The sequence below is a fragment of the Narcine bancroftii genome, chromosome 13 (assembly GCF_036971445.1).
Source record: "Narcine bancroftii isolate sNarBan1 chromosome 13, sNarBan1.hap1, whole genome shotgun sequence".
Classification (NCBI taxonomy): domain Eukaryota; kingdom Metazoa; phylum Chordata; class Chondrichthyes; order Torpediniformes; family Narcinidae; genus Narcine; species Narcine bancroftii.
The window spans coordinates 3,890,539-3,918,127 of record NC_091481.1 but is presented as its reverse complement, the minus strand read 5'-3'; the positions used below and the strand labels follow the sequence as shown (position 1 = coordinate 3,918,127).

Below are 27,589 nucleotides of genomic sequence, written 5' to 3'. Positions count from 1 at the left end.
ATGCCATTGTGTTGGACGCCCAGGTGGAATATGAGGAGTGGTTCCTCCAATTGACAGGTTTCCTCCTTTCTTTCTTGGAGAAGGACTCAGGCCCAAAACATCAGTTATCTCTACCTCCAAGGGTCGCTACATTTACAGCATTTACTGTGTTTCTAAATAAATATGAGGACACGCGAGAGACTGAAGAGGGTTGAATTTGGAGCAAAGCTAAACTACTGGAGGAACTCAAAGGGTCGAGCAGTGTCTGTGGGAAAGAAAGAACAGCTAAGTCTTGATGAAGGAATCTGGCCTCAAACGTCAACAGTTCTTTTTCTCCCACACTTTACTCAACACTGAGTTCCAACAGCAGGTTGACTTTTTCAAGATGCGAATATTTGCCAATAATTCTTAAATTACCTCGTTGGCAATTCTTATTGTCACTGATAGCAAGTTCAAGATCATTCTTCTGAATCTTGCAGACACTAATTGTTCTATATCTAAAAGCAGATCTCTTTCCCTGATGTTAAGTATTGAGATTAGCAGTGAGCAGTTCTGTGGTATTCTTGCACATTCTCTATATACCCACCACCATTGGGCTGAATCTTCGCAATGTATTTTTTGGCCTCCTTGATATGAGCAGGGGTAGCTGGAACCAAGAGGTGATGCCAAAACCGGATGTTGTGGTTAAAGTCGATGATGGTGAATTGGTCCCGAGGGTGCAGATCTTCCAGAATCGTTGCCATGGCTTCAACAGTCTAGGTTGAACAATGAAGAATATTTCATGGTTGAGAATGCATTCGGGTTTGCTTTATTATTGGCTTCAGATTCCCACAACACATTACCGTAACAGTTGTCTCAGAGTCACACAGCATGGAAGGCAGCCCTTCAGCCCACCTTCTCTGTGCCAGCCATTAAGTAGGAGAGGCATAGATAGTGGACAGCCAGCACCTTTTTTGCCCCGGGGTAAAAGTAGCAAACATCAGAGGACATGGGTACAAGTTGAGGGGAGATATGAGGGGGAATTTTTTTTTATATAAATCCAGAGAGTTGTGGGTGCCCAGAATGCATTACCAGTGTGAAGGCTGGTACAATAGCAGCATTTGTGGATACACGAAAAATAGAGGGTTGTGGGTGTGAGGTAGGGAAGGATTAGATGGCTGAGTAGGTTTATATGGATTGGCACATCATGGGTTACAGGGCCTGCACTGTGCTGTAGTGTTCTATGTGTTTTATCTGTACCCATCCTATTTCCCCAGAAGATATTTCATATCTAAATCTTAACTGTTGAGAGAGTCTCTGTCTCCACCACCTCCTCAGGCAGTACGTTCCAGATTTCAACCATGTTCTACAAGTTCTCCTGCTGACCAGCCATTTCAATCCCAAGCCCTTTTCCCATATTGACGTCTGGCCAAGGTCTACTTTAGTTCCATGTTGACACTACATACAAATGGGGAGAACAACCCCTTGTATTCCATCTTGGCAGTCTCCAACCAGACAGCATCAACAATGACTTCTCCAATTTCCAGTAGCCTCCTCCCTTGTTTTCTACCCCTTCCCCAGCATTCCCTGATCCCTCTAGGCTCTCTCCTCTTCCCCGCCCCTCTCAAACTGCCCATCACCCACACTCTCCAGCTCCCCACCTCCATCCTACCCTCTCAAGGTGCACTTCTACAGCCCTCAGCCTCCTCACCTTATCTTTTTCCACACCCTTTCTCCACTCACCTTCTCCCCCTCCCACTCGTATTCACCAGCCAGCTCGTACTTCTCTCCCTCATCCATAACACCCCCACCCCCCGCCACCTTTTTGTTCTGGCTTCTGCCCCTCAATGACTTTGTGCACTTCATTCAGCTTCCCCTCAGGCTCATCTTACCTGAAGAAAACAATCTCAACCTCTCCAGCATCTCCCTGTAGTTGAGAAGGTCCATTCCAGGTAATATTCTGGTGAATACTCAGTTCTCTGTCTGGTACAATTGTTTTCTTCATTTAGTGCGCATCAGAGTCATACAGTTCTAAAAAGGTCCTATAACCCAACCTGCTCACGCTGGCCACACTTTCAAACTAGTTTAGTCAGTTGGTGTGGAATGGGGAAAACCAGTAGATGCGGCTGAATAAATTGAGCCTTTCTTAGCCCTCTGCCACCTCTCCCTTCACTTTTTTCTTCTACCCTGTCATCTGTATCCTCTTACCTGTTAGCCTGAACTCCTCCCCTTGCCCCTTCCTCCCTCCTCCTTTATTCAGGGACCTGCCTGATCTTCTACATTCCCAACGAAGGCCTCAGGCCCAAAACGTCGACTGCCTTTGAACTCCTGTGGAGGCTGCGTGACCTGCTGAGTTCGTCCAGCAATTTTGTGTGCTGCACTCGACCCCAGCATTTGTAGGTTCTCTTGTTTAACTTTATTTCATTTATACATTCTAGTTCAATAGTCATCCAAAAACCTAATTTCTTGGATGAAATTCCACCTGCCATTTTTCTGCCCATCCTACCAACAGATCCACATTAAAAAAAAACTACTGCTCAGTAACAAGCCCTTCCAGTCCACAAGCCTGTGCCGCCCAGTTACACCCAATTAACCCACAACTCCCGTACTTTTTTTTGAAGGGTAAGTGGAAACTAGAGCACCCCAGGCCCAGTGAGCGTACGAACTCGTTATAGACAGCGCCAGATTTGAACCTGGGTCGCTGGTGCTGTAACAGTGTTATGCTAACTGTACTATCCCCTCTGTAACTGGGACCACCTTCAAATTGGCAAATGGTAATCTCAGGTGATCTCAATGAAGGTAGTGTGGTATTGGTTAAATGCCAACCCTTGTCCATGGAAGGGTTAAAATGTATTCTGTTTTGATCAAACTTCGAGATCTTTGGATATTTTGTACAAATCTGAAAGACCCACGACACCTCTCACTCTCCACACACCACCTCCTATCGGGGAGAAGGCTTAAGAATATGAAAGCACACACCAACAGACTTAAAGGGAGTTTCTTCCATGCAACCATCAGGCTCCTGAATGAACCCCATTACAGTTCTCTCGTGCTGCCCTTGCAGGCTGCTATTTGATCAGCCTTTTCATTATCATCCTATGCTCTAAATTGTGCTCATTACATTCTCACGAATGAATATTGGAGATTACCTATTAGTTGTTCACAGAAGAACTCTGTACTAGATTTTTTAGTGACAAATTCACTTAAATGTGACATTGCCACTTACCATAACAGAATGACTGCATTAACACAGTGACAAGAGAATGTTACTACAAAGATGAACTACTGCAGGGCTGACAACATGGAAAGCTCAATGATGTAACACTAATGTCCCAAGATGAACCAATGGGAGGTAAAATGAATACATTGACTCAAAGCATTAGCTCTTGTTGCTTTCCCTACAGATGCTGCCCGACCTGTTAGGTATTTCCAGGATTTTCCTTTTGAGATATTGGGAGGAATAATAAAACAACCAGAGTCGCCAATACAGTGTGATGCCTCACAATCGTACCACCCAACTATCTTCTTGTTCGGAAAACCCCAGAGCCCTCTTGGTTCTAGTGAACTTCAGGTCACCTAATGTCCTAACTTCCCTCTGAATTATTAGGATACAATGCTTTGAAGATACCGAATTCAATGAAACATGAAAGTCTGCAGATGCCGTGATTGTAGATAAAAACAAAGATGCTGGAGGAACCCAGCAGGTCTTGCGCCTCCGATGCTGTGTGACCTGCTAAGTTCCTCCAGCATTTTTATGACTGACTCAAGAGCGCCTTAAAGCTTCTGAATACTTGCTAGTCCCATCCACAGCAAAACAGGCAGATCCACCCTGCAAACTGACATACCTGTTTCATCTTGATTCCCCACATCGAACCACTGACATCGATGACAAAAATTATGTTTTTCAGTAGTGGAGGCAAGTTGCTCGGGGCAAAATAGTGAACAAAATAGCCATCGGAAATCTGGAGCAAAACCAGAGAAATTAGTCATGATTTAGCACCAAGAAGTCACTCTCCAAAGTGAAAAGATGTCAATGGAAAATAAGAGGAATTGGGCCCAAATCTCAATGACCTGAAGGCTGCCTCCATTGAGCTCCCGTTTCACGTCATATTTCACAACCATACTACCATCGATAGCAGTGTCAAGACAGCCTGGGCATTTCCGTTGTTGGTCCAGAGTTGGCTTGAAGGAAAGATGAGCCTACAGAAACAAAATGGATTGTGAGTGCCCGTCCAAACAATGTCAAAATAAGCCGGAGTCCCCTGGATGTAGGTCAGAAGATTTCTATTCTGACAACTGATCAGATCGCCTTCTTGGAAGACTAAGTGGTTCAAAAGCAAAATCAGAGAAAATGTGGCAAGATTAATAAAGACAGGATTCTAATTAGTTAAGAATTTCCAGAAGTGTGAGCTCATTCAAATCACTATTGTTTGTATCCTACTTTATATCAAGTCCCAATCATCCATCGCACCTGTCCTCATTGACATACCCACCATCCGACTAAACATTTTCTCACCTTTAAAATGCTTATCCTTCTTTTCAAAGCACTCTCCCTTCTCCATTTCTACATTCTCTTGTCAGCCCTCCAACTGTATCTGGAACACTGCATGGAGTTCCAGTCTCCTGACTGGAGGAAGGCTGTACTGGTTTTGGAGGCGGTACACAGTAGGTTCACCATGTGGATTCCAAGGGTTGGTCTAGGAGGAGAGATTGATTTGTCTTGGACTGTACTCATTGGAATTTAGAAGAATGAGAGGAGATCTCTTGGAAACAAAATTATGAAAGGCATAGACTGAGGTAGGCAAGTTGTTTCCATTGGTAGGTGAGACAAGAACTAGGGGACATAGCCTCAAGATTTAGGATGGAGACGAGGAGGAACTGCTTTTCCCCAGAGGGTGGTCAATCTGTGGAATTTGTATTGAAGCAGCAGAGGCGAACTCAGTAAATATATTTAAGACAAGGTTGGATAGATTTTTACATAGTCAGGGAATTAAGGGATATGGGGAAAAGGCAGGAAGATGGAGAGGAGTTCAGCCATGATCTTATTAAATGGTGGAGAAGGCTTGATGGGCCGATTGGCTAATTCTTGCTCCTATTTCTTGTGTTCTAACCCTCAAGTATCTTACTCTTATTTGATTGCACCCATCCCCTCGGTTCTAAATTTAGTCGACTAAATATCACATTGTAAGTGGACGTCAGGGTAAAAGTAACACCATTTAAGTTTAAGCAAAATTCCCTTTATACTTTTGCATTTTCTCCTTGCTGACCATCAACTCAGGGGCACCTCAAGACTGTTTAGTCCCCTGTTCGACTCTATCTATACCTTCAACTATTTAGCAGTACTGCTCCAACTCATCTGGAAATTCACTGACCATACGACTGTTGTCAGCTCAACAATAGGTAATGATGAGTCAGAATATACAACAAATATACAACAGATTTTCAGTGCATTTTTAAATTGCACTGATGGATAAGACAAACTCATGCCTCAGAATGAGATCCAGAATCTGGTTACATGGTGCCAGAACAACAATCTTGCTCTCAACATCAGCAAGACCATGAATTTGATTGTGGGCTTTAGGAAGGTATGGCTGATTTGTCTCAGGCGGTCAGACCGACAATGTGAGCTACTGCTTCCTGATCTCCAAGTGCATTAATCAGAGGTACTGTGTCCCAGAAAAACCCCAGTCCTTGTAACACTTACCTTGTTCTCGCCTTTAGTGATATGAATCAGCCCATCGAACTGTGTTCCAAGCCTATTGGGTGCTTCAATGTAGGCAATGCCTTGTGGCTCAAATATGTAAACATCCACCTAAGGGAAGTTTAGATTATGTTTTTAGAAAGCACCTTGAATTCTGTAAATATAATAAAAATAGGAAATGCTGGAAGTTCTCAATAGATTAAAAACATCGGAGGAAAAATTTTCATTTCACCTCATGGACCAGACAGCATAACGGTTAGCGCAGTGATGTTACCGCGCCAGCAATTGGGGTTCCAACCCAGCACTGCCTGTAAGGAGTTTGTACATTCTCCCCGTGTCTCTGTGGGTTTCCTCCGGTTGCCTCCCACCCTCCAAAATGTACGGGGTTGTAGGTAACTTGGGTATAATTGGGTGGCACGGGCTCCTTGGCCAAAAGGGCTTGCGCCATGCTGCAAGTCTAAATTTAAAAATTGTTTAGAGTGATTAATTAATATCTGATGAACTGATTAAATGTACAATATGGAGGGAAATTGCAATAATACAGCACCATTAACAGAGGTACAACTTGAGATATAGAGGCTGAATTAAAGGAGGCTGGATATAAATTTGAATAGAGGATTGCTCAGCATTGTAAAGAGTTGATGCTAGATTTAGGAATGAATCAGGTTGGAGGTTTGGATCTGGCACTCGGATTGCCAATGGATCGAACAGAAATCAGTGCAGCTGCAGAGGTTGTGGAAATGCTGGAGGGAGAATCTCTGACTCTGAAGGGTCTCTTTTTTGCTACAACTTCCTTGCTATTACATAACATTAAAGAAATCTTGACAATAAAGGAAACTTGAACTCCACCTTTTGGAATTCAAATCAGACAGAGGTGATCCCATTGAATACACACTGATCAACACTCAGTTAATCGTTCACTTTAGATTTTTGTTAACCGAAGGCATGAGTACTGAAGTAGATTTTGGTCACAGTTACATTGAATGGACTTATCTATACCTGTAGTGTGATCCACCCAGTATGTGCAAGAGCCACACCTTTGTCAACACTGCATGCAGAGTGTTCACAAGTACCTGGAACTGCTTCACCAAGCTTCCTGGTTGAAGGACAATAATTTGCTCATAAAACCCCAGTCTTCGCTGTAACAGCTCTTGGCAGTGTAGCTCAAAGCCGATTTTGCTCCCTCCCGGAACATTGATATCAGCTTTAAAGTGTTCCATCTCACGGCCATATGTCCTACACACAGAAAGGATCAATAATTTAGTGAATGGTATAATAACCAATGATCTGTACAAGTCAGAAGACCTGGTTGGGCATGGATACTACCATTTCACTGATGATCTACCCACATGAAAGCCCTTTGACCTCCAATTCACCACTTAATTAAGAAAATGATCCATGACCTCAACTGGGTATGTAAATTTTTTTACCTAATAATCCCAGCTGCCTTTCCTTTAGCTCTTGCTTCTGCATACAGTCTCCTGGAAAGACTCTTTTCCTGCACAGATCCAACAAACGTGATGTCATTCACAGTCCTGCGAGAGAGGTGAAACATTTCAATTAAATGGAACGATTACACTTCAAGTTCCTTTTGCTCTTTTTAAAATTTATTTTTGAAATTTAGACATACAGCACGGTAACAGGCCATTTCGGCCCACAAGCCTATGCCACCCCTTATGTTTGGGACGGTGGGAGGAAACCAGAGCCCCTGGGAAAAACTCATGCAAGCATGGGGAGAACATACAAACACCTTATGGTCAGTGCAGGATTTGAACCCCGGTCCTGAGCATTGGAGCTTTAAAGGCATTGCACTAACCACTATGCCACCCTCATTAACTAAAACCCTTCCTCAATTTCTCTGGTTTCATAGCTCACTGGAAGCAAGCAGCTAACATTGTGGACATTGACCTGTGTTCAAATGACACCATGCCAGTGGGAGAAATTAAACTAAGCAATAGAGGAATTATGGGGAGCAGGTGAGTAGATGGATAGGGATCAGGATTTATTGTCATAGTCCAAACATTCATATTAGAACCATCTTACAACACTACTATTAAAAAAGTGCTCAAAAAGTAAGGCAGTGTCTTTGGTTCATTGATCATTCAGGAATCTGGTGACAGCAGGGGAAGAAGCTGTCCTTGTGCCATTGAGTGCTCATCTTTAGACTCCTGTACCTTTTATTCCCCCCCCCACCCCACCCCCTTTGTAGCAGAGTGAAGAGGGAACGGCCTGGTGATTGGGATCTTTGATAGAGGCTGCTTTTTTAAGGCACTGCCTCATGTAGATATCCTCAATGGAGTGAAGTCTGGTGCCTGTGATGTTGCAGGCCAAGTTAACAACCCTCGAGTTTATTCTTGTCCTGTGAGTTGGTGCCTCCCTACCAGGCAGTGATTCAACCAGCCAAAATGCTCTCCAGAGTACACCTGTAGAAATTTTCAAGAGTCTTCGGTGACATGCTGAATCTCCTCAAACAGCTCAAAGTATAGCCACTGGCGAGCCTTCTTTGTGATTGCATCAACATAGAGGCTCCAGAACAGATTCTCAGAGATGTTGACATCCAGGAATTTGAAGTTTTTGACCCTCTCCACTATTGAGCCCCTGATGAGGACTGGGTCATGTTCCCCCGGCTTCCTCCTAAAGTCTACAATCATCTCCTTAGTTTTGCTGACATTCAACACAAGGTTGTTGTTGTGCCATTCAACGAGCTGATTTATCTCCCTCCTGTAGACTTCCTCATTGCTGTTTTTGATTCTGCCGACAACTGTAACATCATTGGAAAACTTGTAGATAGAATTAGAATTGTGCCTGGCCACACAGTCGTGGGTGTTAGAGTAGTAGGCCAAGCACGCATCCTTGAAGTGCGCCTGTGTGAAGATAATCGTCGAGGAGATGTCATTTCCAATTCGTACTGGCTGTGGTCTTCCGATGAGAAAGTCAAGGATCCAATTGCAGAAGGGTTACAGAGATCTAGAGTTTGTAGCTTCTTGACCAGCACTGAGGGAATAATGATATTGAAGGCTGAGCTGTAGTCGATGAAGAGTCGATCTAGAGCTGAGTGGAGAGCCAGCAATATTGCTTCTGCTGTGGAGCGATTGTGACAATAGGCAAATTGCAGCAGGTCTAGATCTTTGCTTAGGTACATGTTAATTCTTGCCATGACCAGTCTCTCAAAGCATTTCATCACAGTAGAAGTTGATGCTACTGGGCAGCTCACACTACTCTTCTTGGGTACCAGGGATGATTGATGCCCTTTTGAAGCTAGTGGGAACCTCTGACTGCAGCAATGAGAGGTTGAAAATGTCCCTGACCCTCCAGATAGTTGGTTGGTGCAGATTTTCAGTACCCTGCCAGGTATGCTATCAGGGCCTGATGCCTTGCAAGGGTTCACACACTTGAATGACATTCTGACATCACCCTCAGAGACAGATCTGAGTCAATGGCCAGATCAACCATGATCTTGTTGAATGGCAGAGCAGGCTCAATGAGCTGGATGGCCAACTCCTGCTTCCATTTCTTATTTTCTCAGTTCTTTAAATGTCTAGAATAATTAGCAGAGATGATGAAAATGATTACAAAACTATCTGGTTCACTGAAGTCCAAGAGTCAGAGCATACAACAGGTCCTTCTGTCCAACTCATCCATTCTGATTGAGTTGACATTCTGTGCTAGTTCCATCTGCTGGCATTCAGTTCTCATCTTTCCAAACCCTTCCTGTCCTCCTGAGTGAGTTACTGAAAGAAATATGTGTCACGATTAGGTCAACATGTCACCTCAGCTTCACACATGGACTCTTAATTGCTTTCCACAGATGGTAACACAGCCTTGTCAACATCTAATCTATGAGGGGTATCGATAGACTAAATGCAAGTAGTCTTTTTTCCTCACTGAGTTCAGGTGAGCTACAAGTCAAGTTTATTGTCATCAGATTGGACAAGTATAGCCCGACGAAACAGTGTTCTCTGGACCTCAATGCAAAACAGACAGACACAACCAGACATAAAACACAGACAAGCAATACACATGTAGGACAGGTATTTTAATCTATAAAAATAAATAAATATTGTCTTGTACAATTGAGTGTCTCTGATGGTTAGTGTAACCAAGCACAAACAGAGGACATGGGTTAATAAGGGTAAAAGGGGAGAAGTTTAGGGGAAACATATGGGGAACTTCTTCACACAGGGTTTCTTCTGTACTTCTCTCCTACCGACAACAAAAACACTAAAAATTATATTACGTGAAGTGAAAAGAAAACATGACTTTCACTTAAACGTGCTGTGGCCTCGGGGGAGGGGTGGAAGAGGGGGTGAAGAAGTGGGGGTGCATGGGGCCCTCATTGAGGGTGGCTGTTCGAGAACCCACAGAGGTAATTTTCATTGTGTAACCTTCCTTTAAGTAGTAAAAAGTCCTTAACCTTCTTACATTTAAATGCTTAGAACATTAAATAGTCAAACTTGAAAGACAATAACCCCAAGGGTATCGACAAGAGCAAGCAGACAGTAAACAAAAAATCCAAAGTCCATTTGTTTCATGAAAACAAGGGTACTTTCTCAATTAAATGGTCATCAGAGACTAGTTTTTTTCATTTACTTCATAGTATCATATTTTTTAATATAATCAATGATTTACAAACACGCTTTCAGTCTCAATTAACCTAATGGTTAATTTTAGATATTAATCCTTTTAGTGTAAAGCAGACGAGTGGGAAATCTGCAGTTTCTTTGATTTTTGTCAACTTTATTATCCGATCCCCAAGAATGTCCTGCATGTGGATGGTCAGAGCTGCCAATCTCAACGGGGGCCCTACAGCTCCCCCCCTCCAACCGTGGACCACAGCACATTTAAGTCTAAAACTTGTTTTCTTTTCACCTCGTGTACTTTTATGCAGTCGGGAGAAGTGCAGAAGAACCAAAGCTTGACTGCTTCATAGGGAAGGGGGTCCCATAAATTGAGCAAGGTCCAAACAGGACCAAAGCCAAAATAAAAGGTAAAGAATGGACAGGCTATAAAATTTCCAGACCTGATTTTTGCATGGGGCTTGAATTGGGCTACATTTAAGTCACTCAATCTGGTATATGCCTGCGACAGGAAACAATGCATTCCTTCTGAGCTGGTGAGATCTCAAGATGAGGCTTTCCACTGCAGGAAATCCTTCCTCAGCACATGTGGAAGATGTTCCCTCTCTCTCCGACACAGAGGGGACCACATTGAGGGCACCAGGTGCAGTCGATGAGAATGAAGGACAGAAATGTGAACATGTATTGTTCACTGAAGAAAATTCCCTAGTAGGATAACCCCATTGTTTCTCTCAAATCCGTTCCTCCATATCCCTGCTGATTGTTGGGAGTTCTCTTATATACTTCCAGCAAAGTGACGAACCCCTTTTCATTTCTTATCTGCAAAGATGACTTCTTTTCTTTGACCCAAGAACCTCTGACCTTACTATTAGTCCAGACCAATGGAGAGGATGGCTTGCATTCCCAAGCTTCAGCACAAAAACTGGGCTGACCCTATAGTTAAAACAGTGAAACCCTGCTGTGTGGCACAGAGGGAATGCTGCTTTTTGAGGAGTTGTCACAACATCCTTGTACTCAACATGAGCAAAACTAAGGAAATGATGTGGACTTCAGGAAGGTGAAACCAGGGGAACATGAGCCAGTCCTCATCCAGGTGGGTCAGCAAGAGCTTCAAATTTCTTGGGGCCAACAACTCTGAAGATCTGTCCTGGGGCCTTCATGTCGATGCAATCATGAGGAATGCTCATCAGCAGCTATATTTTGTTAGGAGTTTGAGAAGGTTTGGTATGTCACCAAAGACTCTTGCAGATTTCTACAGGTGCTCCGTGGAGAGCATTCTGACTGACTGCATCACTGTCTGGTCTAGAGTGCCAAAGCACAGGACTGGAAAAGACTACAGAGGGTTGTGAACTTGGCCAGCGCCATTATGGGCATTATCTTTACTCCATTAAGAATATCTTAGAGGAAAGGTCTCAAGAAAGCAGCCTCCATCTTCAAGGACCCTCACAACCAGGCCTCGTTCTTCACACTGCTACCATCAGGAAAGAGGTACAGGAGCCTGATGAACACCCAGTGTTACAAAAACAGCCTCTTCCCCTCCGCTATCAGATTTCTGAATGGACAACAATCCACATACACCATTTCACATTTTTCCCCATCCTTCTACCCTTTAAAAAAAATGGTGTATTTATAAAAAATTAATTTATAGCAATATTTGCTCCTTAATCTAAACAACGCTGCTGCAAAAACAACAAATTTTGTGACATGATCCTGACAATAAACCTAATTCTGAAGCAGAGGCTCATTTCTCTTCCGATTATCATTCACACATGATCTCATAGCAGAGTTTCAAGTTCGAGGAGGTGAATTATGCCTGGTGTCCATATCAACAGCTCCCATGATTAAAAAGCCCCATTGCAGGTCTTTCGGGGGCTTTGCTGTGCAACAATTGGTGCTGCCAAATTTATCAAAAAAAAGCTTTGCAATTGAATTCTGTGCAATGTAATATAAAAGGCACTATACAAATCTTGACGGAAGTGAATTTATAAAGGGAACGGACTTAGATTTACTAATCACAGAACACCGATGGCACAGGGATTCCTGAAAGTGGGATGCGAGTGGGAAGAAAAAGTTTGAAAACCACTGTTTTAATTGTCCCTCATTGGCTCGTTAGGTGCACGGTTTCATGATTCCTAAGGCAATGGGGCAAATGAATTTTTCTCAAGGGATATATTTCAGTAACAATCGAGTCTAGGCAGTGATTCTCAACTTTCCCTTCCCACGCACATACCACCTTAAGTAATCCCTTACTAAGGACAGAGCACCGATCCCATAGGGATTACTTAAAGAGGTATGTGCGTGGAAAGAAAAAGGTTGAGAACCACTGGCAGTCAAGTCAGGTCGGTCTTGATACAGAGTCCCGAACCGAAATGTCAACTAATCCTGTCTGTCCTGCTGAATCCCTCGTTGTTTGCACACGATTCCAGCCCCTTCAGTTTTTGGGTTTCCTTTGGATTTGGACCATCCACTGAGCATCACATGTCCCTTCTCGGTGTTAGAAAATACTTTGTGCCCAAGAACTGTTTCTCTGCTTCAAGGACTCACATTGTGAAGTTGGTGATGTACGCTCCCTTGGGAATCTTTAAGTTGAACTCTACATTCTGCGCACTCGATTCCTTGTTGCGGATTTTCGTGCTGAAGACCGTTTCAGCAAAGCGTGACGTGATGATGGATTGAACTTTGTAGCTTTGAATGACGAAATGATCAGCAGTAAGATTCTATGTGATAAAGCAGAGATCAATAAATGCATTCGATCATAAGACTTTGGAGCAGAAATGGGCAACTCAGCCCTTCGAGTCTTCCACGCTATTCGATCCATTTTCCCACTCAGCCCCACTATCCGACCTTTTCCCCATAACTGATGCCCCGGCTAATCAAGTTATCCATCTCTGCCTTAAATGACTTGGCCTCCACAACCTTCTTCGGCAACAAATTCCAGATTCACCACCCTCCGGCTGAAGAAATTCCTCTGCATCTCTGTTCTAAGTGAACACCCCTCAATCCTGAAGTTGTACCTCCTTGTCCTAAACTCTCCCACCCTAGGAAACAACCTTTCTACATTGATTTTGTCCATTAATATTTTCATAAGTCATGAATTTCCTGCAGATTTTTAACAATAGAAGACTTAGGAAGACATTTGCTCCTTTAATCCTCATCAATAGTGTGAAGATCGTTATCAATGAAATTAGATCCATATTTAAATTTTGATATACAGCACGGGAACAGGCCCTCCCAGCCCTCAAGCCCGTGCTGCTCAAATACCCAAATTAACTTACACTCCCAGTACATTTTGAAAGGAGGGAGGGAACCGAGCACCCGGAGGAAACCCAATCAGACACGGGGAGAACGAATAAACTCTTTACAGACAGCGCCGGATTCAAACCTGGGTCGCTGGGGCTGTCATAGTGTGGAGTTAACTGCTATTCTAACCGTGTTGCTCCTACACTAACTATGCAACCCCCTACTATAACCATGCCACCCCTTATGCCAACTATGCAGCCCTCTATGCTAGCCATGCCACCTCTCCGCTAACCGCTAGAGTTTAGAGCAGGGGTGGGCAAATTGTGGCCCGTTGCAGATTAGGAAATAAAATGGCAGTGCTGCCACTGGTGTGGACCCGCAGAGAGTAAAGTTTCAGCACTCCTCTGCAGGGTCCAGCCATCTATTCCAACTGCAATCTGCTTTGTACAGTCTCTAAACAGCCTGTTAAAGGAGCTGATGGTGGTTGGAAACTACAAGGCTTAATACTTTTTGACCCTTATATTTTTCTGCTGGCCACCCCCAACCCGAAAAGTTTGGCCACCCCCAACCCGAAAAGTTTGGCCACCCCCAACCCGAAAAGTTTGGCCACCCCCAACCCGAAAAGTTTGGCCACCCCCAACCCGAAAAGTTTGGCCACCCCCAACCCGAAAAGTTTGGCCACCCCCAACCCGAAAAGTTTGGCCACCCCCAACCCGAAAAGTTTGGCCACCCCCAACCCGAAAAGTTTGGCCACCCCCAACCCGAAAAGTTTGGCCACCCCCAAGCCGAAAAGTTTGGCCACCCCCAAGCCGAAAAGTTTGGCCACCCCCAAGCCGAAAAGTTTGGCCACCCCCAAGCCGAAAAGTTTGGCCACCCCCAAGCCGAAAAGTTTGGCCACCCCCAAGCCGAAAAGTTTGGCCACCCCCAACCCGAAAAGTTTGGCCACCCCCAACCCGAAAAGTTTGGCCACCCCCAACCCGAAAAGTTTGGCCACCCCAACCCGAAAAGTTTGGCCACCCCCTAGTTTAGAGTTTCCATGTGTGAGATCATCAGTGGGTATTGCAGGGCAGCAGTTGAAGGGTTTCTACCAGAGGAAAAATCTCAATTGAGTCATAATTACAAGATGAGGGTGGGGGGCATTTAAAACTGAACAACCTCACTAGTGAATCTCTGGCATATTCTACCCCAGATCACTGGGGCATTTGGAGGCAAAGACAATTTTTGAAGCAATGGGGAAATGAGAGCTATAGAGAAGTAGAATGACATAGAAGATGAATTGAATTGTTTATTGTTAGGTGAACAGTGTGAAAATTTTGTTTGTGTATCAGTCAACCCATACTTAAGTAAAGCAGGCAATAACACAACAGAGCAGGGTTCAGTGTTATAGCACGTCAAAGAGTGGAGGGTTTTGAGAGAAGAGGATAAAGTGCAGATCACAGGGAAATGTACAGGTAAACAATGAAAGGTATCTTATAATGATAGGACCATTCATGGACAAACTGTCTTTGAACCTGGAGGCTCGTGGTTTCAAATTCATGCACCTTCTGCTCGGTAGAAGCGGGGAGAAGAGACGGACACGGCTGGGGTGGACCCTTTACTAGCTTGGCTGCTTTCCAGAGGCAGCTGGAGGTATAGGCAGAATTGATAGAGGGGAGATTCATGACTCGAGTTGTGTTCATACCAATATTCCCTCTAATTTTTAAGCATCAGTGTGTGCAAAAATCTTTTGTGCAATTTTAGTCTCCTGTGCTAAAATGTGCGCACTGAATGCTTGTGCAAATGTAAACTTGAATTTGTTTTAAGATAATTTTGATACAGCCTCTTTCACAGCTAATAAAACTGTATTGGCATGTTTTTATTTAATACAAGTATTTTTGCATTCTACGAAGTGACATTTAGTTAAAATTTTATTCTAAATGTTCTGTTTGAGTGCACATTAATTTCCTTTGTGCACTGGTTGCAAACTGTGTGTGTGTGTGCGCACACAACTGAGAGGGAACAGCACTCATAGTGCTTTCTTGCAGTCGAGGACAGACCAGTTCCTGTACCAAGTTGTGATGCATATGGAAAGAGACATGAAGCCTGGGGCAGATCAGAACTGATAATATTGATCAATGGGTTATTGAGGACACCAAACAACCCCTTTACCACCCTATCTACTTGGGTTGCCACTTTTACAGAACTATGTATCTGCACCCCCCGGTCTCTGTTGTACAACATTCTCCAGGGCCTTACCAGTCACTGCATAAGCCCTGATCTGCTTTAACCTCCCAAAGTGCAAAGCTGAACACTTAAAAACACAGAAGGTTTCACAGTGTCCTTAGGAGGTACAGATGTATTGACGTTTTGAACCCGAGTCCTTCCTTGAGGAACTTGAAACATTGGTAATACATCTTTACCTCAAGGATATAGCAAGACCTGCTGAGCTACTCCAGCATTTCCGTATTTTTACTGCAACATCATCTGCAGACTTTCGTGTTTCACTCAAAATTGAACACTTGCTTGACATAACTGCCATCTGCCATTCATTTGCTCCTGTTGTAATCTCAGAATAACCTTCAATATCCCCTGTACGTTTAACTGATGAAATCTAAGCTATTAACCCCTTTGCCTCTTCCTCTGTCCAGCAAGACACATCTTCAAGTCCCTCTCATTCCCTGGACTCCTGTTGTAAGCCTCCTTTGTGCAGGATAATAAAAAGTTTGGGAACTATTGGATAACAGAATGAATGAATGAGAGTTTATGTATTAAACCAATAATGCTGCTTTGTACAGATGTCCATACTACTAGCTGTGCAGAGCATGTTTGAATATCTACCCATCAGCAAGCTGACTGGGGAATAACTCTCTAATCTTAACTGCCCACATCCTGTGTTTGAACCTTTCAATTGAATATTCCTTCTCTCATCCATTCTCCAAATATGAACTTATCAACCAATTCACTAAACCTATCATTTAATCTCCAAGAGGACTGAATAATAAATTGTTGCTGAATGTAATCAATTGCATGTCCACCCTCTGGGAGAATGAACAAAATTGCACTGAACAACCTCGCAGACCTTTCAACTGTCAGCAATAAATGAAAGAGAGCAAACCTTGTGACACATACAAATTATTTACAAAAGTATCAGTGAGAGCAAAGAAGCCAATAACCCACTGGTTGTGCAAACTCCACAATCAATAGGTAGGTAATGGTTAAACTAAGCAGAAATGTCAAACATTACAGACCAGAAAGATCTCACCTCTTCCTCCTCGTCTTCTCCATCTTCACTCCTCTGTCAAAAACAAGGATGAAATGCTAGTAAAACAACAATTTCTTTACATTAAGGGCATCAGAGACCAATGTAAAATGTTATGATTTGAACTGTGGAGGATTAACAAATGGAGCACCAATATTAAAATAGATCCAAAAAGTCACTTCTTTTGTGAATAATCTAACTCTGGGAGTTTTTAAATGCGGCTCAAGAATTTCTGCAGATACTTTTGCTTCATCGTTTGATCATCGTTGATAGTCATTTGCCCTCAAGTTCTCCAAAGAGTGTGTTTTAGCAGTCTTGGCTACTCTTTACCATCAGGGGTCTGTCTCTTGAACATTCAAGTGCTTTACCAAGAGTAGTCTGTTCCTTAATCGTTTAAGAGTTTCCCTTGGGCAAATAACAAGAAGTGGAGGGACTTAGTGGGTCAGGCAGCATCCTCAGAGAGAAATGGACAGTCAATGGTTCAGGCCAGGATCCTTTTCGTTTGAGATTGGTAATGGGCTTAGCCTGTCATGGAGAAGGCACAGCATTATCTTACTCTTCAACACTGTTGAATTGAACTTTCTTGGGAGCAAACAAAATATAGGTAACTGCACGAGCCATTTGCAGAGCTGGCTCCAGGAAGATTGACTGTTCCGGTTCGCTTTTTTTAAAAAAATTGAATAAATGAGCACAATGTCATTTCAGAATCAGGTTTATAGTCACGAACGTGTCATGAAATTCGTTCTCCAGTGACAGTATGGAACAAAGTGTATAACTGACGATAAATTACAATCAAGTAAATGCAAGATTAAAAAAAGACATACAAAAAAGAGAAAATTAGGTCATAAATCATCCTTGAGATGAAGAAGCTATTCATGTAACATTGAGGGTGTGTCTTCAGGTGTGGTGGCTTTTCTGAGTTGTGAATCTCACCGATACACCAAAGATTCTCAAAAACTTCTACAGGTGCACCATGGAGAGCATTCTAACTGGTTGCATCACTGATCCCTGTCTGGTACAGAGGTGCCAATGCTCAGGTCAGGAAAAAAAGCTCCAGCCTGCGACATCACGAGCACCAGTCTTAAAAAAGCAGCCTCTCTCCTCAAGGACCCCCACAATTCAGGCCATGCCCTCTTCACCCTGCTACCATTGGGAAAAAGGTACAGGAGCCTGAAGACAAGCACTCAGTAGCACAAGGACGGCATCTTTCCCCCTGACATCAGAATCCTGAATGAACAATGAAACAAAGACTCACTTTGACATTTTCTTGCACTATTTTTATTTATTTTGTAAGATTTATAGAAATGTTTGCCTGTGAGGCTGCTTCAAAACACAAATTTCATGACATGTTCATGACAAATTCTGATGCTCTCAGCTCAACTCCAGCTACAAACACATATATTAAAACCAGAGGGTTAGGAAAATGTTCTAACCCGTGAGCCACTAGGAGGCTCAATTCCAATGAGATCTGTCCCATTTTGTCTGCAGCAAGGATGATTTATGGCCAGCAAAGTGACAGATGTCAGAAATGACGCAAACTCAATCGACTTAGGACTCAGAGCTGCATTCATATTACTTCGGTTCAGATTGAAGTCCTTATCTCTGAGATACCAGTACATACTGTGTTAGCTCAGAGATGTTAATTTTCTGGTGAGTATTGACAAGATTTTCCCTTCTCAAGCTATCTCTCCATCACTAAACCATTGAGCATCTTCAATCAGGAAAACAGTAGTTAGAAAAGACTGATAAGTACCAGATATAAATGCAAAAGAGAAAAGTACCACATCACTGAATCACAGACCAATGCTTTTCCTTCTTCATGAATGCAGTAAAAATCAGCATGTCTCTCTCGGACCTCATCCAATGGAACTAAATACTGATGATTTGAATGTATTAATGGAGAATCAAAGCTGACATTTTATCTTCAAAAAGAAATCAAGTCTTCTTGGTACATTTCTAACCCTAGAATGCTAAATAGTATGCGGACTTTATGATGCCTAATGAAATTAGTACAATATTTTCTTTAGTTTTTCCAGTTTCTGTTAAAACATAACTCTTCTGGTGGCCTTTCCCCAGTTATCCCTCTGTCCCCTTTCCCAGAGCCAAAATTAATTCTTACCTTTCTTATCATATCCAATTAAGACCTTTTGTTGGCCTGGAATCCTCCCCCAGCCATTCTTCAGTCTTTATTCAGACATCTTTCTGATCTTTGCTTATATTCCTTGAAGGGTTTAGGCCTGAAACTTCAGTAGTTCATCTTTACCTCCTGTAGATGCTGCAAGACTGGCCGAGTTCCTCCAGCATTTCTATATTTTTCTCAATATTAATTCTCATACTTTGACTTCATTTTAGGGAAGTTAGAGAGTACTTCACTTTCTCAACATTTTTTGCACAAATTTATTTCTTTTAAAAAATGTAATTTATGGCAATATTTGCACCTGTGACGCTGCCGCAAATAACGAATTTCATGACATGTTCATGACAATAAATTCTAATTCTAAACAGTAACTGTTGTTTGTGGAACTAAAACCACTGTGTGTTGGATTATAGAACATGATTTGTGACGTAATTGCTGCTTTCTCCCTGAGCATTCACGCCCAGGTTGGAGACAGGCAAGTACAGCTGGAGATCTGACTCCAACCACAGGGTATCGACCAACAATAACTGCTGTCACTTTCCTGTTTGTGGAAGTGTGCAGCTTGTTCCTGTGTTATAGCAGTGACTTAATTTACTGCATTGGTTGTAAAGTGTTTGGAAGGGTTTGAATAAAGCTGAAGAAATTTATGCCTCTTAATTACCCATATATTTGTTAAGGAAAGCATGACTCTGGCAGCTTCCTAACATTTCAGAACCAGGGTCGAAGGTGTAACCTGGATGCCTTGAACTTAGCTTCGCCCCTACAGCAGGAGTCGCAGGTACCAGAGGTCCTCAAAGGAACTCTCGTTTGCTCCTCTTTCCTGCTGGACAGTGATGCTGCACCTTTACAGGGCAAACATTGGAAAGATTTTTGTTTACTTTATGTACGTGACAATGAATGGAATCTTGACCTTTGAATAAATTCAAATTAATTTCAAATCTGAATGCAGTCCAAAATAATTCATTAACATTTACAAAAGTAACCACTGTAAATCTAAAAGGAAAACAGCTTAGAGATGCAGCACAGTAACAGGCCCTTCCAGCCCACGAGTTCACACCACTCAAATACACCAATGATCCTACAAACCCAGCAGGTCTTCAGAACATGGGAAGAAACTGGAGAATCCAGATGAAACCCCCAAAGTCATGGGGAGAACATACAAACTCCTTAAAGACAGTGGCAGATTCAAACCTGGGTCACCAGCATTGCAATAGCAATGCTCTAACCACGACACAAACCGTGCAGACCCCAGATTCTCTGGGAACATTCTTCAGAAGGGTGCTTGACCACATTCGTACCTTGTTATCCTCCTTGATGGCCTCGTTTGGCTCAAGGAAGGCTGTTAAGTTGGAAAGGGTGCAGAGCAGAGTCATAAGAATGTTTCTCTGAAACTGAGGCAGATTTTTAAAAAAGAGTAGGGGGAAATGGGGAAAAGGCAGGTAGGTGGAGGAGTCTATCATCAGATCAGCCATGATCTTATTGAATGGTGGAACAGGCTCGATGGGCCATATGGCCAAATCCTGCTCCTATTTCTCATGTTCAGCAGAAGCTAGATAGGTGACAGCCTTTTCTCCCTGAAGAGGGACCTGATGAATTCTCCCCACACAGGTGAATCTAAAAAGGCAAAAATTTTACAGGGCCCCAGGAGGTCTTTTATCACAGAGGGTGGTGGGCATATAGAACAATTTGCTAGAGTAAGTGTGAGAGACAGGTACAATTGTAATATCTAAAGGACATATCGATGGGTACTTAGATAAGAAAGGATTTGAGCAATATGGGGTGAATGAAGGATCCACGCCATCATCACACACTGTTCTCGTTGCTGCCATCAGGAAAGCGGTATCGTTGCCACAAGACTCACACCACCAGGTTCAGGATCAGCTGCTCCCCCCCTCCACCATCAGACTCCGCAACAACAAACTCAATCAGGGACTCATTTAAGGACTCTGACCTTTGCACTTTATCAATTTTTTCCCCTCTGTATTGCACAATTGTTCACTTTTTAAAAAAATTTGTTTACAAGTGTTCATATTGTAAAGTTGTTTTCACTACTACTAAGTGAAAATTCTGCCTGCAGGAAACAGAACCTCAGGGTTGTATGTGATGTCACGCATGTACTTTGACAATTAATCTGAAATCTGAATGGGACTGGCATAGGTAGACAACTTGATCGGCATGGACAACTTGGCTGAAGGGTACATTTCTGTGCTGTAAAACTATGAGAGTTGTATTTATAACAGCACCAGGAACCTCTACTCTTGAACTCATCTGTCTTGGCTAATCCCTTCTCTTAATTGCCTTAAAAGCATCAAAGGAAATTAGGTTTGAACAATAAATGTTAACCTTACTATCAACGTCCACATCTGATGGGATGCATTTTAAAAGAAGCACTTTTATCAACTAGTCAAGAATAGAGCATAGGAACTCTGCTCAAGAGTTCTGGCCAGTGCCCAACTATCTCACTAATAAAATAATCATTAACTTGTCTGACGGCAACTTGCCAATAACCTTTGTTGTCAGTGGCTTATTTTCTTCATTATTGACTGAGAGATGCTTTGAAGAGTCTTTCTCAATGAAGGGTCTTTCTCATCAGTCAAGGTCTTGAAGGATACAAGAGGAAGTGAGTGAGGTTAAAATTACATTTAGGTGCACATTGCAGACCAGTTTAATAACAGCAATAAGTAGGGAGGCACAGTTAACATAGCACTGTTACAGTACCAGCCACCTGGGTGCAAATCCCCACTGCAAGGAGCTTCTACCTTCTCCCCACATCTGCATGCGATTCCTCCCACTGTTCTAAAAACATACGGCAGTTGTAGGTTAATTGTGTATAATTGGACAGCACAGGCTGGTGGGCTGGAATGACCTGTTACCATGCTATAACAAAAAAAAATTAAAAGTTGTGGAAAGGAATCGAGTATTTTGATGTTTTGACAGGAACTATCATATTTAAACAAGAAAGTCTGCAGATGCAGATGGTCGATCGTATGATTTGAGCAATATTGATTTTGAGGATTTTAATAGAAGACCACAAAGCAAGAAATATTCTCATTTCCCAAGAAGGAAGAGTGGATTCAATGTCACTATATTGTATTCCACCAGTTCATTTACAAGCCAAATTATTACAGTAACCTGCTGTCAGTTTAATCAGATTTACACATACTGCACCTTATGCCGTTTCTCATGTGCGTGTAAAATTACTGGAGGATCATCTCCAATGTTTTCATGTTCAGGAACTCCAATGCCCTGACAAAGAATGAAGTACATGGAATTAAAAGTCAAACAATAACAGAGACTTCCTTTGAATTAAAAAGGTTTCATTAACTCAACAGCACAACACAAACTGGGTGAATTTCAGCAGACATTGTGATACCATATTGACATGCTGGCCCAGATGTTGCCATACCAGTTGGCAAGAATCTGCTGCAAATTATAAGGTGAACATCAGCCCATGAGCCATTCTTGGTGGCCATAGGGACAAATCCGCAGGGCAGAGAGGCAGGAAATAGGTTCAGTTTCCACAGTTAGTGAGATGTTATTGAAGCACCAGTGATCTTGGTTTATATCCGGCACTCTGTAAGGAGTTCTCCCCCGTGCTCTAGTTTCCTCCCATATCCAAAGATGGGTGGGTTATGTCAATTGGTCACATGGGTTTATTTGGGCAAAGGGGGGATGCTATGGGCTACAAGGGACCATTAATATGCTGCATCTCTAAATTAAAACATTCCACTGAAGTCCTGTTCCCCTTGATGCCCCCATGCAAGGATAGGTGAACCGTGACCATAACGTACACCATCTTCTTCACTTAGTAGAAAGTGTCAGAGACCAGAAGGCCAAGGCTTCTTTGAACATAGCAGAAGCATTAGAGAGGAGGCAAGGAAATACATTTATTTGTTGACTGGAACTCACTGACAGAAGGGCTAACGTAGGCATAAATATAAACCCTCCTGATCGTTCAAGTAGTTGGATGTGTGCATGAGGAATCATTATCTGCAGGACTGTGGATCTGCATTAAGGGGAGATTACTCCAGAGAGCTTTGCTTTGACATGGACCCAATGGCCTCCCACTATGCCATCAATTTTCCATGTTTGTCAAAGGTGTTCACTCTAATTTAGGGCATCATTTAATTTAAATATAAACCAAGTCCAGGCTGAGCTCAAGGGGGAAATCAGAGCATTAAAATGCACAAGGAGCATTTGATGGATCTGGAGTTTAGAAGGATGAGTGGGAATCTCATTAAAACACACTGAATATTGAAAGGGAGTAGATGTTTCCAGTAGTGGGAAAGTCTAGGACCAGAGAATATTCCTTTGAAAGACATTCCTTTAGAACAAAGATGAGGAATTTCTTCATTCATAACCTGGTGAATCTGTGGAATTCATTGGCACAGACAAATGTAGAGGCCAAATCTTTGGGGTAGATTTAAAGCAGCAGTCGATAGGCTCCTGATTAGTAAGGATGTTAAATGTTGGGTGGAGATGACGGGAGAATAGGGTTGAGAGGAAGAATACATCAGCCATGATTTGAATGGCAGAGCAGATTCAATGGACTGAATGGCCTAATTCTGCTCCCAGGGATAGTCTTATTTTCAATAAATAGAAGAGGAAACTCACCAGGTGAGCTGTTTGAAGGGTTGACGTGGAGAGGGTGCACAACTTTGTCACGTGAAGTAGAAAGGAACAAGAAAGAATGAAATGAAAGTACAAATGATGTAGAATTAAAAATTCGATCCAATGCAAATGTTGGAACTCTAAATTGTGTGTTTAGGAAGATAAATTTGATGTTAACTGCTAGGTTCTGCTCTAATTCTAATAGAATAGAAATAAATTAGAAATTGTAAATTGTTGCTTGTGGAATCATAGCATTGAATGGAGCAGCTGAAAAGGAGGCTATTCAACCCATCTGGTCTATGTTGGCTCCTACTTAAACAATCTGGTCATAATCTTGCTTTATGACCCAGCAGAGGAGAAGAGGGTGACCAAATTTAAGTTCTTGGGAGTCACCATCTCAGAGGACATTTCCTGGACCCAATGCACCAATGGTACCGTGAAGAAAGCACCTCAGCCCCTCTACTTCCTCAGAAGATTGCAGAAGTTTGGTAGGACATCAGAAACTCTGGCAAATTACTACAGAGGTGGTGGAAAGTATGCTGACTGGCTGCATCACAGTCTTGTTTGGGGACACCAACACCCCTGAGCATAAACCCCTCCAAAAGGTAGTTGACACAGGCAAAACCCTCCCCACTATCAAGAACATTACAGGGAACACAGCTGTCAGAGAGGAGCAGCAATCATCAAGGATCCACAGCTGTTCTCACTGCTACCATCAGGAAACAGATACAGGAGCCACAAGACTCACACTACCTGGTTTAGAACAGTTGCTCCCCCTCCACCAAACAACAAACTCAATCAAGGACTCATGTAAGGACTCTTAATTTTGCACTTTGCTTCTTTTATTCTTTATTGCACAGTTGTGTACATTATTTTTTAGTTATTTGCTTAATGTATATGCTATGTAGAGATTTTTTTGCACTCATGGGTGGTGCAAAGGGCATTTATGGGAATTAACCCCAAATGAGTCATGCCCTCTCACCCATAGCATTAACATCACTAGCCTCCACACGATACAAACAGCACGTTTGCCTGTTACATTGGAGGGAGGGGAAGTGTGATGGCAGCGCATGGAGGTGTTCATAGCAGGTATGGCATCACCACCACCCCCCCACCCCCCAGTGAGGTTTCAAACATCAGATTGTGCCCCCACAGTTACCCCAAGATTAGTCTTGTTCTGATGCAACCCTGGTAGTAATTCTGCCTAGCCCGCAGAAAAAAATAATCTCAGGGTAGCATGTACCCTGACAACAAATCTGAAATCTGAGCACATTTATTTTACCTTTAAATATTTATCCAATTCCCTTTCAAAAATCTACAACTGAATCTCCATCCAGTGTACTTTTGCCAGGATTAACCTGATCATATGTCCTCTCTTCTGCTGAGGGAAATTGTGACAACAAATCACACCCACTACCCCCCCTCTTGTCCTCTCTCTCCATACCCTGGCTGAGAGGCAGCATGAAGGGAGGAATGTAGAGTTCCTTTGACACCAAAGAGAACTGCAGGGCCATTTCAGAGCACAGTACAAAATAAAAGCACATTACAATGCCAGGGGACATATATAGCCTTGACAAGTTAATAATAGTAGCAAATTTCCTTTAACAATGTTTTTTTTTTAAAATTTCATTGCTATCATTCCAAAAAGGATTTCAGACATTCTCAGATTTGACACCACAGCATGACCATGGGATCTTAAGGTTTAACCTACTATGGTCACTTGAGAACATACAAAATAGAATAGGAATGGACTCCTGCTTCTATAATTCAATATGATTATGGTCCATCTCATCTACAGTGTCCCTCACCAAACCCACACACCTTTATTCCCTCAATACTTCAAAATCTGCAGTCATCAGGGAGTGAATTGCAAACATTCACTCCTCATCGAGGAGAGTTTTTCCTCATCTTAGTTATAAATGACCAATCTTACCCAAACATCCAGTCATTGACAAACACTGTCAAGTTCGCCCCAAATCTTTTTTAAAAATAAATAAAATTTCAAATTTTAGGGAGGATTGGTCAGTTCTATTTAACTTCCACTCATGGATAATTTCCACTCAGGCCACTAATTCCAGAAATTAATACAACGAAGGGGTTATTGGAGGCAAAATTATTTTGCCTTAAGAGGGGAGACCAGACTTGTACACAATGCAGTCTCACCAGGCTCCTTTTGAAATGCAGTAAGATGTCGCTACTCTTCACTCAAAACCTCTTGCAATAAAACAACATACCACTTGCCTTCCTAATTGCTTATTGGACCTTCATGTTAACTTTCAGTCATTTATATGCATGGATCCTGGACACATCTGCTCTCCATCTCACCACTTAAAAATAGATTCAATTTTCATGTAGACAGAGGTGGTGGAAAGTGTGCTGACTTTTAGTGTGCACGTTAACAGGCCCACGAGCCTGAGCGACCCAAGTATACAGATTAACCACAAACCACATATTTTAGGAAGGTGGGAGGAAATCCAAGCAGACATAGGAAGAGCATACAAACTTCTTACAGACAGTGCAAGATTCCAACTGATTGCTGGCTCTGACAGCATTGTGCTAACTGCTACTGAAGCATTCTGGCCTATCAATTTATAAAGACCCTTTGATTTTGTCTTATTTTCCTCTGCTGTGTTACATACATACAGCATGGTAACATTTACACCCAATTAACCAACACCCCCAGAATGTTTTGAGTTTAAAATGTTTCTACACTTCGTTATACAAATCACTAGGTCCTAGTTTGATTCAAGTGAATCTCATCAGTACTCGTCGCAATGATCCAAGAATTAAAGTTCTCAGCTCTATCACTAATCTTTGAGCAAAACATTCAACACTCAAATAGTTTAGCTAGATTAATATTAATTGTTAACTTGGAACTTTTTAAAAACACTTACATTCAGCTCATGAAAGTCACCTGCAATGAATTCAAAGCTTTGTACTTCAGAGGAGAACAAGAGAAAGGTGAGAAGGATGAGGGGTTTCATTTTTTTTTGCTCCGACTGTCTCACACTGACATTCGTGAGACCAGGTTTAGATTCAACAGCTCTCTTATAAGTCCAACCAAACAATTTTTAAAAAAAAGTTGCATTTGAAGTTCTTCCCGTGATCCAATGAAGACTTCGCCCTGAGCCGTGGTCAATATTTGCACTTGTGTTTGCAAACATCCAAAAATGCTGGAGGTTATTCAAACATCATGTTGTTTGCTGGTACTTCTAAACATAACCATTGAAAACAATCGATTTTCTTTTGCTTTGCAGGCTCCTTGCAATTACTTAGATTATGTACTCTGGGAGTAGGGGAGAAAGGGAGGAGAAAAATCAAAGAATAAAGCAATCTCTACCATAGAAACCTACCGAATTTTTTACACATGAAAGTGAAAGAACACAAGCTTATAAGAAAGTGAATGAGAAATTATTTAGATTGAGGTTGTTCTTGGTGAGATTTCCTTTGTCTTGCAAACAAGAAAAGCATGAAGCTGACAACCTCTGACCATGTACTTGCACATCCTCAATGTCTGAGTATCCAAAACTCACCAAGTAGAAAATGGTTCTCAATCCTTCATTTTGCTGGCAACAACATCATATCCTAACAGTGCACCCTCTGTAGATTCTCAAGTCATAGAGAATGGTCTCTTCACCCCTTCAATCTTGCTCAGAAACAATACAATAAGAACAGATTTTCAGCTACAACCCACATGATGATTTGTAATCCTTTAGAAATGTTTGGTCATTTGGTTGGGATTCCACATTTGCCACCCCAGGATGGAATAATACTGGACAATGAAGATTCTGCTTGAACATTTGGGGTGTATTTTATGGATTTCGGGCTGCCGATCATGAAAAAAAAATCACATTCCTATCACATACTTTTTGTTTTAAATAAAAGGTACAACCTATTTTTGTGATTTCCTGACATATTTTAAGACTACTTCAACCATACAAAACCATGAAATGCAACGTGTCATTGAAAATTCATCTTCTGCATTCGCATTTGGATTTCCTTGGTGATCCTGATACAGTCTGTGATGAACACGGTGAAAGGTTTCACCAGGATATTGCAACCATGGAAAAGCAGCATCAGGGCAACTGGAATCCATCAATGCTGGTCGACTATTGTTGGACACTGAC

The 27,589-nt window shown here is 42.3% G+C and overlaps 1 protein-coding gene across 1 annotated transcript in view; it reads right to left on the bottom strand.

Moving 5' to 3' along the window:
• The window catches only part of itih2 (inter-alpha-trypsin inhibitor heavy chain 2), a 52,602-nt gene extending 26,080 nt beyond the window's left edge, over nucleotides 1–26,522 (bottom strand). Inside the window, exons 1-10 of the mRNA XM_069908223.1 lie at nucleotides 26,357–26,522; nucleotides 22,020–22,097; nucleotides 16,718–16,750; nucleotides 12,781–12,953; nucleotides 7,090–7,194; nucleotides 6,733–6,895; nucleotides 5,663–5,770; nucleotides 4,030–4,158; nucleotides 3,804–3,920; nucleotides 566–734 (exon numbers count right to left, since the gene is read on the bottom strand). Coding sequence (XP_069764324.1) covers nucleotides 566–734; nucleotides 3,804–3,920; nucleotides 4,030–4,158; nucleotides 5,663–5,770; nucleotides 6,733–6,895; nucleotides 7,090–7,194; nucleotides 12,781–12,953; nucleotides 16,718–16,750; nucleotides 22,020–22,097; nucleotides 26,357–26,446 — 1,165 coding nt within the window. The 5' untranslated portion in view covers nucleotides 26,447–26,522. The remainder of the gene's footprint in view (nucleotides 1–565; nucleotides 735–3,803; nucleotides 3,921–4,029; nucleotides 4,159–5,662; nucleotides 5,771–6,732; nucleotides 6,896–7,089; nucleotides 7,195–12,780; nucleotides 12,954–16,717; nucleotides 16,751–22,019; nucleotides 22,098–26,356) is intronic.
• Between the last annotated feature and the right edge of the window lie 1,067 nt (nucleotides 26,523–27,589).